Source organism: Crocuta crocuta, unplaced genomic scaffold (genome assembly GCF_008692635.1).
Source record: "Crocuta crocuta isolate KB4526 unplaced genomic scaffold, BGI_CrCroc_1.0 scaffold70, whole genome shotgun sequence".
Lineage (NCBI taxonomy): Eukaryota > Metazoa > Chordata > Mammalia > Carnivora > Hyaenidae > Crocuta > Crocuta crocuta.
The window spans coordinates 8,606,678-8,620,234 of NW_027528417.1; the positions used below are offsets into that span (position 1 = coordinate 8,606,678).

Sequence of the window (13,557 nt, forward strand, 5' to 3'; positions counted from 1 at the left end):
AAGGTGCATAGCTTTTCTCCCCTCTGACATTCTCCCATTTTCCTCTGCCAAGGGGTGGATTTGTAATATGTCTCTATTGAAAAATGTTCTCTTGCTACATTTTATCAGACCTTTGTGATTTAGCTGATGAAATCTGCTCACATGCCAAAGAAATATTAGTTCTGATTTGAAAAAGAGTGAGATAAATATTAATACCACACAGCGAGTTTTAAAGTCATCAGTCTGCTTTGAATGGTAGACTGGCCATTAAAAATCATCTGAGATTGCTTACCCAGGTCATGCGTTCACCCTGCATCCCTTAAAACACACGTGCCCAGGGCGCCTGGATGGCTAGGTTGGTTAAGTGTCTGACTTCGGCTCAGGTCACCATCTCACAGTTCGTGAGTTCGAGCCCTGCGTCAGTCTCTGTGCTGACAGCTCAGAGCCTGGAGCCTGCTTCACATTCTGTCTCCCTCTCTCTCTGCCCCTCTCCTACTCACACTTTCTCCTTCAAAAATAAATAAACATTAAAAAAAATAGAAAAGACATATACATGTCCACACACACACACACACACACACACCCCACTGCATTGTGCAGCCCCTGGATGAAGGTCTCCAGACAGGAAAACCACTACCTCCCAAGGCAGCGTCTTTCACCCTTGGCTAGCCCTGCGGTGAAAGCATGCATCTCCATATTGGGCCCAAACCTACCCCCTTCCACCTTCTTCCCTTTTAACTCAGAAAGGGTTTAGAAAGTTAGCTGAGGAAACAATCCAACCAAGGAATCTGCCCACCCACCCCCTCTCAGTGTCTCCTGGCCTCGAGAGCCAAGCAGGGGCCTGTGGCGAGCTGTTTCGCTGAGGCCAGGCTCCCAGCCCCGGCCGGGCCCTTCACCAGGAGAGGATGTAGGGGTGGGCCCCTGGCCCTAGTCCTCACCTCTGGATAAGCCTGTTGGAAACTTTCTGGGGCCTAGTGGATGCCCGGGGGTCCTCCTAAAGGTGCCAGGCCTGTGATCTCAGCCGGACGTTGGCCTCAGTGTAGATCTGTCCATGGAAACAGTTCAAGGTTATTTTGTAATCTTTGGAGGCCTTGCCCCAGATTCGATGCTCCTGTCCTGTGACCCTGGTGACATTCCGGGAACACTTAGGCCACGTGAGGGGAGGAACCACTGCCTGGAACTTTGATCAGTGCGGGGGCTGCTGGGTTCACACTGATCACAGACCAGAGCCTTCTGCTCCCCAGGAAGAACGAGGGCGGCCGGTGCGCGCCCGCTCAGCCCCTCACGGTAGGTCTCCGGGGGTCCGTGGGGACACGGGAGGAATCTGGCCTCCGTCCGGGCTGCGGGGCAGGAGAGGGGCAAGCCACTCCCCCAGGTTTCAGAGCATGTGCCCAGCTCCGGGCAGGCTGCACTACCCGTGACCTCTGGAGGAAAAGCCCCTGAGATGCTCAGCCGGTGCTCAGGGGCTGGCCTGAGGCAGGGCTCTTCTGAGATCAAGGGGACCTGTTGTCTCAGCTCTGGAAGCACATACTGAGCCGTGGGGATAAGCAGACGACCGTGTGCCGAGGTCTGTCTGGTTCCACCCTCGTTTATGCCTCATTTATGTCACCCCGGTGTAATTACCCATAGCTCCTTTCTTAGTCCTGGTGAGCTGATAAAGTCTATATTCACTCTAGGACTAAAATATGTATGTAGCTACCTTTTACCAAACATTTACTATTTGCCGGCTAAAATGCTTTGCATTTACTGTCTAACTTAACGCATGTATGTTATCCAACTGACTACTAATTTTAACCCCAAGGGATGAGGTTATAATCCTGCGGGGGAAAACGGAGGCTTCGAGAGAGGGCTGACCTGCTCAAGCCCACACAGCTTGTAGGTGGCAGTCAGAATTTGAACCCAGGTCACAGCCCTGGCAGAGCTCAAGTGCTCCGCCACTCCACCAAGCAGAAGGAACATAAGACGTGGTATAGAGGGCGCCAAGAGCCGCAGCCACTTTGCGTTCCATTCAGCACCCAGCACCTTGCTGGTGCTCAGCTCGGTGCTGAGGTTAGACCCTCCGCAGGCGGCGGAAGCCCAGCCCCCAGAGGCTCACAGTCAGACGGTCGCAACTAACCAGAATTTAGAGCAGAGGAACCCAAGGGTTCCGCTGAGGACAGGAATGGCCTGCGGGGTCCCCAGGAGATGCAGTCAAGGAGGGCTTCCCAGGGAAGGTGTGACTTGCACTGGGGGTGCAGGCGGGAGGGGGAGTCTTGGGCGCTGTACGAGCCGGAGCTTGAGGTGGTGCCCCATGGGAAGCATTCCACGAAAGCTCAGCTCACAACTTGTCTGATCTCACAACGCTGGCTATCATCAAGGACACCGTGGCGGCTGGGAGACAGCTGTTCTGAGCCTTTGCCCTGGAATTGCAAGAGGGAGAGAAATCAGGGGAGCCTGTTATGTGTTTGGAACTGTGCTGTGTGTTTTATGGGGGACCTTGTTATGCCGAGAGACACAGGGACCCCCTGCGACCACCAAAGCCGAATTAAGGGAGTCTTTATTACCGGCCGGGACCTCACAGAGTTAACACAGAACTTCCAATGGGCGCCCCGAGTCCAAGGACTTAGGGCTTTTTATAGCAGCAAGCAGGCAAGCAGGCAGTTCAGAAGCAGAATTGAGCGGTTATTGTAAAAAGGCTACAAAATTATAAAGAGAGCAACCCTTATCCTGGTGTGTAGGAAAACTTTCCTTATTTTGAAGGGTCTTGGGGAGTTTCAAGGGAATAGCAATTATCTCAAGGACAAAGTATGCAAACCGTGTCACAAATAACCATTAATCGGGAACATTAACGCTTGTCTTATTTGTTTTTTCCTTGCGCCTGAGGATAGTTATGTAGCCCTTGAGTGCAGCCCAGAAGGTAAACTCTGGCTCAAAATGGAAGGATTGAGGCTAAATTCATGTGCAACAACCTGACGTTTTATAACTTAATAAAAAATTTTTTATGTTTATTTTTGAGACAGAGAGAGACAGAGTGTGAGCGGGGGAGGGGCAGAGAGAGAGGGAGACACAATGCAAAGCAGGCTCCAGGCTCTGAGCTGTCAGCACAGAGCCAGACGCGAGGCTCGAACCCAGGACCCAAACCCAGGAGCCATGAGATCATGACCTGAGCTGAAGTGGGGATGCTTCAGCAGAGTCACCCAGGCGCCCCTGAATGTTTATGACTTTTGACCTTATTACAAAAGCCACCGGTTTGTTATATTTCTAGAAAATGTAAACATATGTATATGATAAAGCGAAAGGAGAAAAGTAAAATCACCCACAATTTTACTTTGCAGAGATCACCCCTGCAAATGTTTTGTGTACAATCTGAAGCTTATCTAGAAGCCCCCCTCACGAGAGTCACTTCATTAACGTAAGGGTGTGGGTTGAAAAGCCTAGGAATAACAAAGAAGCCCCCTATTATCTCTCGGGAAGCCTCAAGGGTTTTGGAGCCCCGTGGCAAGAACCTGGACAGAGAGCAAATGTGCATTTCTTATATCATCATGTCACTTCTGTCACTGCCAGTTACCTTATTCCATTACTGCGCTCACTGTAACGAAGCTGTAATTTAGGTAGTCGTATTATTATCGTGACTGTTCTCAATTTACAAGTGCAGAAACTGTCGCTGAGGGGTTACTGCTTGGGACACAGTGGGAGCAGGGTGGGGGGAGGGCCAGCCGGCTGGGGTGGAGGTGGGAGCCCAGGAAAGGAGGCGGGGATCCAGGGACCCGAAGGAGCCCCCTGGGGACCGGGATGAACCAGTCAGTTGCTCCAGACGAACCTCTGAGGGAAGCCCTTCTTCCTGCTCTGGGATGCTCTGGGGCCCAAGGGGCAGGACACAGCCCTGTTAGCGACACAGATGCCAGTGTGGACATCTCTGAGTATATCAGCAGTCTGCTGGCGGCTTGGGGCTGGGGCCCTGGGCTCCCGTTACCCTCCGGAAGGAGTGAGGATTAGCTTTGTGGTTGGATGACAGACTGGCTTGTGGCGCGCACAGAAATGTATCAACCCAAAAGCAATTTGAGAGGAGGAAAAAGTCCATCTGCGAGCAGTGAACCACCCACCCCGCCCCCACTGAAGCCAGACTCCCTTGGCTTGCTGAAAGCGCGGAACATTTTTTGTGGGCTTTGGCTGGTCTCTGCATAAATGCAGAGATGGTTTCTCGGATGAGAAGCAGGAATCTTCGGCCGCTGCCCCATAGTCCTTTCTGGTACCAGCCTCCACGGTGGCTGGGGCACTTCCCATCTCCAGAAACGCCAGTGACCTGCTCTTAAGGACACTTGAAGAAGGGGTCCAAGTCCTGGCACCCTAGCCAGAGCCATCAGAATCTGTGCTCTTCTAAACCAAGGACAAAACAGTTACACATTTCCCTTGGCTGGGAGGAAAGAGCCAGAAAAAGTGCTCTCGAGAGGCATCTTGCTGGTCCATAAATGGGGTGGTTGGATGATTTCACCGGGCTTTCCATAGCTAACCTCTGTGACGTCTTCAGAACAAAGCTGGGCTGGCCCGAACTCAGAATAGTGAGGGTTGTTAACGCTCTGTTGCTGGACACCCACTGCGGCCCGGCTCTGGGTAGGCAGCTTTCCACACGTCTTCTCATTCAATCCTCAGAGCACCTCCATGAGGAAGGTGGTATTGAAGCTTGCTGTCTTGAAGATAAGAACGGTGAAGCACAGAGAGGTTAAGTCATTCAGCCAAGGCCACCCAGCTAATGAGCGAAGGAGACAGGATTTGAACCCATACTGTCTGACTCCAGAGCACAAACTCTTAGCCGTTCTAGAGTGGTGGGAAGGAGTCTCGGGCTGAGAGTGGATCGTTTGGAAAAGGTCAGTGTCCCATACCCTCCCTGAGTACTGCCCGCTGCTTCCTCCACCCCTGCAGACTGGGGCTCTTTCTTTCCTGAACCTCCGAGGCCCTGTTCTCACCCTGTCTTGCCACCATGACACCTCCAAGGGGTGAGAAGCTTGCGAACCCAAAGGGACATACCATCCGGAGGCCGTGCCCCCATTTTCTTTTCCTTTCATTTTTTAGAAAGGGGGTGGAGAGAGTGTGCACAAAAGCAGGGAAAGGTCAGAGGGAGAGAGAATCTCAAACAGGCCCCCTGCCCCGCAGAGAGCCTGATGCTGGGCTTGACCTCACGACCATGAGATGCTGACCTGAGCCGAAATCAGCGGTCGGACACTTAACCGACTGAGCCACGTGCCCGCATTTGAAACCATGCTTCAGGTACCCCGCGCCCAGGGCAGCCTGCCCAGGTCCATCTTCCCTATGCTGACCGTGTCACGAAGTGCACGTCCTTAGGGATGTGGGGACAGACAGTGCGTGAGGTCCCTTGTATATGCTCCCTCCAGAGCTCTCATGTCCGGTCTAGTGGAAGTTTCTCAGGAAACCGTCTTAAAGAACCAGGAACTAAAGGGGTTTGCAAGGGAAGTTACTGGGGCAGGATGCATTATGATGCATTATGGCACGTTTATTTTATTTATTTTTTCATTTTTTAATGTTTTATTTATTCTTGAGAGAGAGAAAGAGAAAGATAGCATGAGCAGGAGAGGGTCAGAGAGAGAGGGAGACACAGAATCTGAAGCAGGCTCCAGGCTCTGAGCTGTCAGCACAGAACCTAACGCGGGGCTCGAACCCATGAACCATGAGATCATGACGTGAGCTGAAGTCGGACCCTTAACCGGCTGAGCCACCAGGCGCCCCGCATTATGGCACGTTTAAAGTAAAACTTGTTCTCCTCTTACTCCCTGGAGGAGGAGCATTCGAGTCTGCTCTCACGGCCTGGCTGCATTCGCGCGGGCTTGATCCATGCCAGGGAAGGGCACATCTGCTTCCCACGCTGCTCATACCAGCGATATAGTTTGGTTCCACAAACCCTAACCAAGCCTGTGGTAAGCCAGCACCGTGCTGGGCACTGAGCACAGAGAGGAGCACCCCAACCTCACAGGAAGGACACCCGTGAAAAAAGCCATCATTCAGCTAGCTGTCAAGATGGAGAAGCACACCACCAGGCACCTCGTTCGTGGGCTCAGGGAAGTCGTCCGTCAGGGTCCCTAGGGGCAGCCCGGGGAGCCAGGGGGTGGGTCAATGGCTGTCTCATCCTTCTCTAGAACCTCTGCTTCTTATCTGTATCCTAGCCATACAGCCTCAAGAGAATAAAGGCTTGTGCTCAAGCTGAACTCTGTAACCGCTGGTCCAAGCCTTGTAGAACCAGGGACATATGCTTGTCTGAGGCTTGTTACTTTCCGCCTGTGCCTGAGTGGCAGGCAGGTGTGGTTACTATGTGTCTTTCCCGGCCACCTCGTGTGGCTTACTCAGTATGGACAAAGCAGCAAGCATCAGTGGAGCCTCGGGGGAGGTATGCACTTTTCTGTGGGACAAATGGTCCCTTCTCTATTAATTAGGCAGAAACATTCCTGGAAAACCTGAGTTCTTGAGTGTCTGAACGGGAGGAGGGCACAGGGGACTTTTGTAAGCATGGTGTTAGCATATGGAGCCCTTTGGCCACGAGTGGGATCTTGGGATGGAGGAGACAGCCAGCAGAGGGCAGCAGAGAAGCAGCCAGAAAAAGGCTTTGGGGTCCAGATTCTCCGAAATCAAGCCAGTTGTGAGCGCTTACTGGGGACGGGTTTTTTCTTTCTGTGTTTCTTCTTTTCACTACAAGCCATGGAAACGATGGTTGGGAGAGCTTAGCAACCTGGGAGCGGGGGAGTTCACACCCTCTAATGGGGCAACTAAGTCCCAACTGGTCTTGTCATGCGGGAATGTAAGCCCACAGCCCCTAAATCATCCTGAAATCCGGAGGTTGTTTTTTTTTTTTTTTTAACATTTTTAAAATGTTTGTTTATTTTTTGAAGGAGAGAGAGAGACAGAGCACGGGTGGGGGTGGGGCAGAGAGAGAGGGAGACACAGACTCCGAAGCAGGCTCCAGGCTCTGAGCTGTCAGCACAGAGCCCGACTCGGGGCTCGAAACCAAAGACAGAGTGATTATGACCTGAGCCAAAGTCAGACGCTTAACCGACTGAGCCACCCAGGCGCCCCCTGAAATCTAGACTTTTACTGTGAGACGTCTCCATTTTTACCTGTTGGCTGGCGGTGCATATATAAAAAAGTCTGAACCATGAAACACGCTGGTAACCTGCAGCACTATTTCGTGACCTGTGCTTGGACACTGGCATTAAGAAAGTTTTTGTAGTTGACTAAAAACTCAGCCCTCCTCCCTTAAAAACAGAAACCTACTGGTCTGGGACCCTCTTTGTGCACACAATGCTGGAAAGTTCCAGGGGCTCCGAGGCGGCGGCACAGGCAGGTGGACAGGAGAGCACTGGGCAGCAGTAGTGAGGAGCACGGGACTCACCGGCGATAAGAGCCTGTCTTGTGCCCTGGGCTGCTCTCACCCTCAGCGGATGTATAGGAGCAGACGGTAGAATCTCCTCGTAATTAGGCTCTGAAATGTGCTGAGGTTTGGAAGCTCAGGAAGAGGTATGGTTTAACCATTTCCAACTCGCTAATAATCTGCCCGTATTTTACGCACGACCTTAAAAATTTCCACGGGTGAAAACACCCATGCTCTCCTTAAATCCTCTCTCCCAAGCCTTTTAATGTCCTTTCCGCCCCTTCTCCCCTCTGGAAAGAGCATGGGAAGTGCAGGCGGCCTGGGTCTTGCTCCCGCCACCAACCTTCAGGGTGCCTGTGCGCGGGCTACGGGACACCCCCACTGTCAGGGGGTCAGAGCTGGCCCCGCTGACCCCGCAAGGCTGCTGCAAGGCAGGATGGAAACAACCACTGAAAACACAAACAGGCTGTCCACACAGGTGGCCTTCCAGACAGAGCTGATCCCCGTCTTCTGGCCGGCCACTGGGCTGCCCTGCCCTTTGGGTGTTTTTGTTTTTTGTTTTTCTGAGAGAGAGAGAGAGACAGCGTGAGCAGGGGAGGCTCAGAGAGAGAGGGGGACACAGAATCTGAAACAGCCTCCAGGCTCTGGGCTGTCAGCACAGAGCCTGACGTGGGGCTTGAACTCACGAACCGTGAGATCATGACCTGAGCCGAAGTCGGACCCTCAACCGACTGAGCCACCCAGGCGCCCCTGCCCTGCCCGTTGATAAAGGTGACACTTCTGTTTTCTCTTCCCTCGGGGTCAGGAGATGCTGCCCGGAGCCTGGCTGCCCGGGCTCTGCCTCTTGCTCCTGGCCAGGCCCACCCGGCCCTGCCCCGAGGGGTGTGACTGCTTTATCCGGGAGGTGTTCTGCTCCGACGAGGGGCTGGCTGCCGTCCCTCGGGACATCCCGCCGCACGCCACAGACATCGTCTTCGTGGAGACCTCGTTCAGCACGCTGGCAGCCGGGGCCTTCAGCGGCAGCCCCAACCTGACCAAGGTGGTCTTCCTCAACACCCAGCTCTGCCACCTCGGGCCGGATGCCTTCGGGGGGCTGCCCAGGCTCCAGGACCTGGAGATCACCGGCAGCGCCCTCTCCAACCTCAGCGCCGACAGCTTCTCCAACCTGACCTCGCTGGGCAAGTTCACGCTCAACTTCAACATGCTGGAGGCTCTGCCCGAGGGCCTCTTCCACCAAATGGGCGCCCTGGATTCTCTCCAGCTGCAAGGCAACCGGCTCCAGAGCCTGCCCGCCCGGGTCTTCTGGCCCCTGAAACGCCTGAAGACCCTCAACCTGGCTCAGAACCAGCTGGCCCAGCTGCCCGAGGAGCTGTTCGAGGCCCTGGGCAGCCTGCAGAGCCTGAGACTGAGCAGCAACGCGCTGATCGGCCTGCCTCGGGGCCTGTTTGGCCACCTGGGCGGCCTGCGCGAGCTCTTCCTGGACGGCAACTCCATCTCGGAGCTGCCGCCCGCGGTGTTCGCGGGGCTCGGCCGTCTGGAGCAGCTGTGGCTGCAGCGCAACACCATCGGGCACCTGCCCCTCGCCGTCTTCTCCTCCCTGGGCAACCTGACCTTCCTGAACCTGCAGGGGAACGCGCTGCGGACGCTGCCCGCCGGCCTCTTCGCCCGCACGCCCGCGCTGGTCAGCCTGTCTCTGTCCTACAACCGGCTGGAGGCGGTCAGCGAGGGTGCCTTTGCCCAGCTCTCCGGCCTCGCTTCGCTCACGCTCTCGCACAACGCCATCACCCACCTCCCCGCCGGCGTCTTCCGAGACCTGGAGGGACTGGTCAAGCTCTACCTGGGCAGCAACAACCTGACGGCCTTGCACCCGGCCCTCTTCCAGAACCTGTCCAAGCTCGAGCTGCTCAGCCTGTCCAGGAACCTGCTGACCACGCTCCCCGAGGGCATCTTTGACAACAACTATAACCTGTTCAACCTGGCCCTGCACGGCAACCCCTGGCAGTGCGACTGCCACCTGGCCTACCTCTTCAACTGGCTGCACCAGTACACCGACCGGCTCTTCAACGTCCAGACCTACTGCGCCGGCCCCGCCTACCTGAAGGGCCAGGCGCTGCCCGCCCTGGAGGAGGAGCAGCTGGTGTGTCCCGTCGCCCGGGACCGCTTGGGCTTCCAGGCCCCGGGGCTGGAGGACAGGGAGCCCGGGGACAGCTGGGATCTGGTGGCACAGAACAGGGCAGCCCGGAGCCGGTGCACCTTTAGTAACCCCGAGGGCACTGTGGTGCTCGCCTGTGACGAGGCCCGGTGTCGCTGGCTCAACGTCCACCTGTCCCCGAGGCAGGGGTCGGCCTCCCCGGGACTGACGTACAATGCCAGTCAGGAGTGGGACTTGAGATCGAGCTGCGGGTCCGTGAGGCTCACCGTGTCTATCGAGGCGCGGCCCGGGGCAGACTAGACACAGGCTCACAGAGCCAGGTGCCCGCAGGGATGGCCCCCGGGGCCCGGCCCGGCAGGAAGTGGGGGGACAGGGGGAGCTGACGCTTTGCCTTTTCAGATGCAAGGGACGGAGCTACATCTCCAAGATGGAGGAGGCCACCAGGCCAGCTCCACCACCCAGGGTCCCTCCACCTCGTCTGTGATTGCTACCCCGGCTCAGAGGCTGAGACCGCCCCGGGCCCTCCTTAAGCTTTGCAAAGCAGCCGTTGAAGCCACACCACGGTCTGGAGAATAAAAGAACATTCTCCTTGGGGGGCTCGTGATCACCTAACAGCAGTCTCACTCTCCTCCTGCCCTGAGGCTCCCGGACCTCCGGTCCACATCCACAGCACGGAGGCTACCCTCCTCGGACAGCCAGTTCCAAGGCGGGATGTCCCTTTCCATCTCTCTCCCTGGAAAGTTGCTTTTCATTGACGTCAAGAAAAACAAAGGAGGTGACGGAAGCAGAAGCCATTGGAAGGACTGGGGCCGAGGTGCGACTGTTTGGGGGGAGGATTGTGTCATGAGGGGCTACGTGTGGCACTGTGACCAGGAGACACCGGGGTGGGCAGCCGCAAGCTGTGTGGCTCTCCCCACGCCAAGCTTGCCATCCAGCAGACGACGGAGCTGCTTCCTGAGGAAGAAGGGAGGAGGGGCATGAGCTGGGTGGCCCAGCATGGAGGCGCTTCCGCTCTTAGCTTTCTGATGGCACCTGACTCTGTGGGCCGCTCGCTCACTGCCTCGCTCACCGCGGGGGTTCTCCGGCTTGCTTACGGCCCTGGCCACTCTTCAGCCTCGCAGCCGCCTCTTCCCTGCTGGTGTCCCTTGGGGGCTCTGATGCCCAGCCTCTGGGGGAGGGGTTGTCTCATGCATGTCCCTGGGGTCCCATGCATGATGACCCAAATCTCCATTGCGGGCTCCGGGCTTTCTGGCCCCGTGATGGGTTACCTGCCTGCTCTGCAGTCCCGTGTACAATCATTCAGCCACAAACCCGAGGAGAGCAGAGCCCGTCCCCAGTCCCTCCCGGATTCCCATGGAGCAGATCCCCACGCCCGGGAGTGGGTGTGCTCTCCGGTCTCTGCTCCCCCTTGATCTCCGAGGCCTACCAGTCGATGAACGCTTATGAGTGCCCCTCTAGCCATTTCCCCCTCCCCCATTCCCAGCCCGGGGAGCCTCTTTGTCTCCCTGGACCAAACCACAGGGCAGCCTCTTACCTGGCAGGCCTCTCCAGGAACTCACTCGAGGTCTGGTGGGAGAGATCAGACCAGGGTCCATGCGGCTGGAGTGCCTCTCAGCTTTCTCTCCTGGGTGGCAGGGAGGACAGCGAAGCCGTTACCCAAGGGCAGGGACAGATTTGGGGGACAGGAAGAGCAAGAGGTCTGGTTCACACAAGGAAGTGCAATTCCTCCTTCACATCCAGGGATGCCCTTTTGAAAAAACATGCTTCCTGGGATGTCCAGGTTGGTCAGTCAGTTAAGCGCCCGACTCTGGATTTCCACTCAGGTCATGATGTCCCAGTTGGTGAGTTCGAGCCCCGTGTCAGGCTCTGTGCTGACAGCTCAGAGCCTGGAGTCTGCTTCAGATTCTGTGTCTCCCGCTCTCTCTGCCTCTCCCCCTCAAAAATAAACATTAAAAAAAAAACCATGCTTCCTGGGACACCTGGGTGGCTCAGTCAGTGAAGCATCCGACTCTAGATTTCAGCTCAGGTCATGATCTCACTGTTTTCAGGATCGAGCCCCACATTGGGCTCTGAACTGATGGTGCTGACCCCGCTTGGGATGCTCTCTCTCTCTCTCTCTCTCCCTCTATTGCTGCCCCTCTCCGGCTTCTGCTTTCTCTCTTTCAAAACAAATAAACTTAAAAAAATTAAAAAAGACACACTTCCTGAGGCTCAGATCAAAATCACAATGGAAGATAGTTCAGCAGCTTTGCCAAAGGAACAGACTCTCAGCCAAATTCACCGGGTTCAGTTTCCAAAAGCATTTGGTTGCATAATCCCAATCGGTCCTCCAAGGCCGGGAAGCTGCCTCCCCAGAAAGGCCGAGGCCCTGAGTGTCCGAGAGCCCTGTAATGCCAGCCCCAGCCTGCTGGCATGGCCCCGCCCAGATGCCCGGCTGCGTTAGGCTGCTGGCTGCCATCAGGGGGCGATGCTCACTATCTGGGGAAAGCATTGCCTCACAGAGCTCATCTGGGTGCTTCATGAACCTCCATCCAATGAATGTGTGTCTGAGCTACAGCCCAGGGTCCAAACAGTCATGCATCAACTGCCAGGGATAACGGAACAAAATAATCAAGCAGACATTTCTCTTAATTATATTTTCCCCCAAACTAGAACTCTTTATTCAATTAAAATATAATCACTTCTGTCTGTGCTGAATGATGCTGGGGAGCGCGCACTGGCTGGCGGCCAGGGGCTGTGTAGTCTGGGCAAGCTGCTGGTTCCCCCCTCTCAAACTGGCTAGAGGACCCCGGGAGGCACTGTGCCCTTTTGGGTAGGATTGCCAGATTGTGCAAATAAACAAATAAACCTGTACATGTTGCACAGGACATACTTATACTACAGAACTCCTGGTAGTTTATCTGAAGTGCAAGTTTTACTGGGTATCCAGTGTTTTATCTGGAGACCCAACCACCTGATGAATACGGGGGAATCTGCGGGGTGGAGGTGGTGAGGAGTGGATGCTTCTCCTTAGGAGTCCTGACCACTGACCACAGGACCTTTGCCGGGAAGCAGGAGGTGTGAGCTTCCCTCCAGCTCAGACGCAGGGGAGCAGAGTAGAGGCTCCGAGTGTGCCGCACACCCCAGGCGTCCGCACACCCTGCTGCCTGACCCCCTGTGGAGCCGTCCCAGTCTGGGGCAGCAGTAAAGCCTTTGATGGGTTCTGGAATAGAAGTGAGGACACTTGGCTCCCCGCTTCCTTAGCATTCAGCCTCTGGCATATCATGGAGCCTCTCCAGGCCGGACCTCAGCTATGCAAAAAGGAGTTTGGTTCTCGATGCTGACTGAACGTCGGAATCACCTGGGGAGGTGAAGCAACCCCTAACCGCGGGTTCCTGGGCCCCACTTCCAGAGCGTCTGACTCAGTTGGCCTGGGGCAGACCCCGATAGCAGTCTTATTTTTTAAGTCCCACGGAGATGCTGACACTCAGCCAAGGTCGAAAACGTGGGCTCGATGTTGCCCTGTCCCAGGTCTCACACCCATGTGCAGCTAGACCCAGGCGGTCGGCCCCTGGATGAATTCATGAACGAAACGAGTCCCAAGGCTTCATGTAAAAATATTCCACAGGGCTTCTTTGCTCTTGTTGGCGTTTTTTTTATTTCACCATCCTCCTGCCCTCAGTAGATTTTGAACAAACAAGCTGGATGCACAGTGCCTTGTTTTCCTGAAGGACAGGGGCGGCTAAGTCACCCCAAAGCACCTCCTTCCAACGCGAGGCCCCTCGCCCTGATGTCACGAACGTTCCACAGCTCGGTGGTTCCCTGCCACTTGCCGGCCGTGTAACCTTGGGCAAGTCACCGCAGCTCCCTGTGCCTCAGTTTCCTCATGCATCCTGTTTATCATGGGCCCAGCGCTATTGGTGAAGAGAAAATAAGTGCATGTAAGGTGGCCAGGGCGACGGCACGTGGGCTCCTGGGAAGACTGTCTATTCTTATTTCTAGAGAAGTGTGGTGGGTGTGGCAGGAGGGAAGGAGAGGCCAGCATGTCCCCACTGGTGTTTCTGGGAGGCTATTCAAATTGCTGTCTGCATAT

General features: G+C 55.5%; 1 protein-coding gene across 1 annotated transcript; it reads left to right on the top strand.

Moving 5' to 3' along the window:
- Positions 1–8,141: 8,141 nt before the first annotated feature.
- Positions 8,142–9,785, top strand: CPN2 (carboxypeptidase N subunit 2). The gene has a single exon (XM_077754536.1). It carries the CDS (start codon positions 8,142–8,144, stop codon positions 9,783–9,785), a length of 1,644 nt encoding a protein of 547 aa, XP_077610662.1.
- Positions 9,786–13,557: the final 3,772 nt, after the last annotated feature.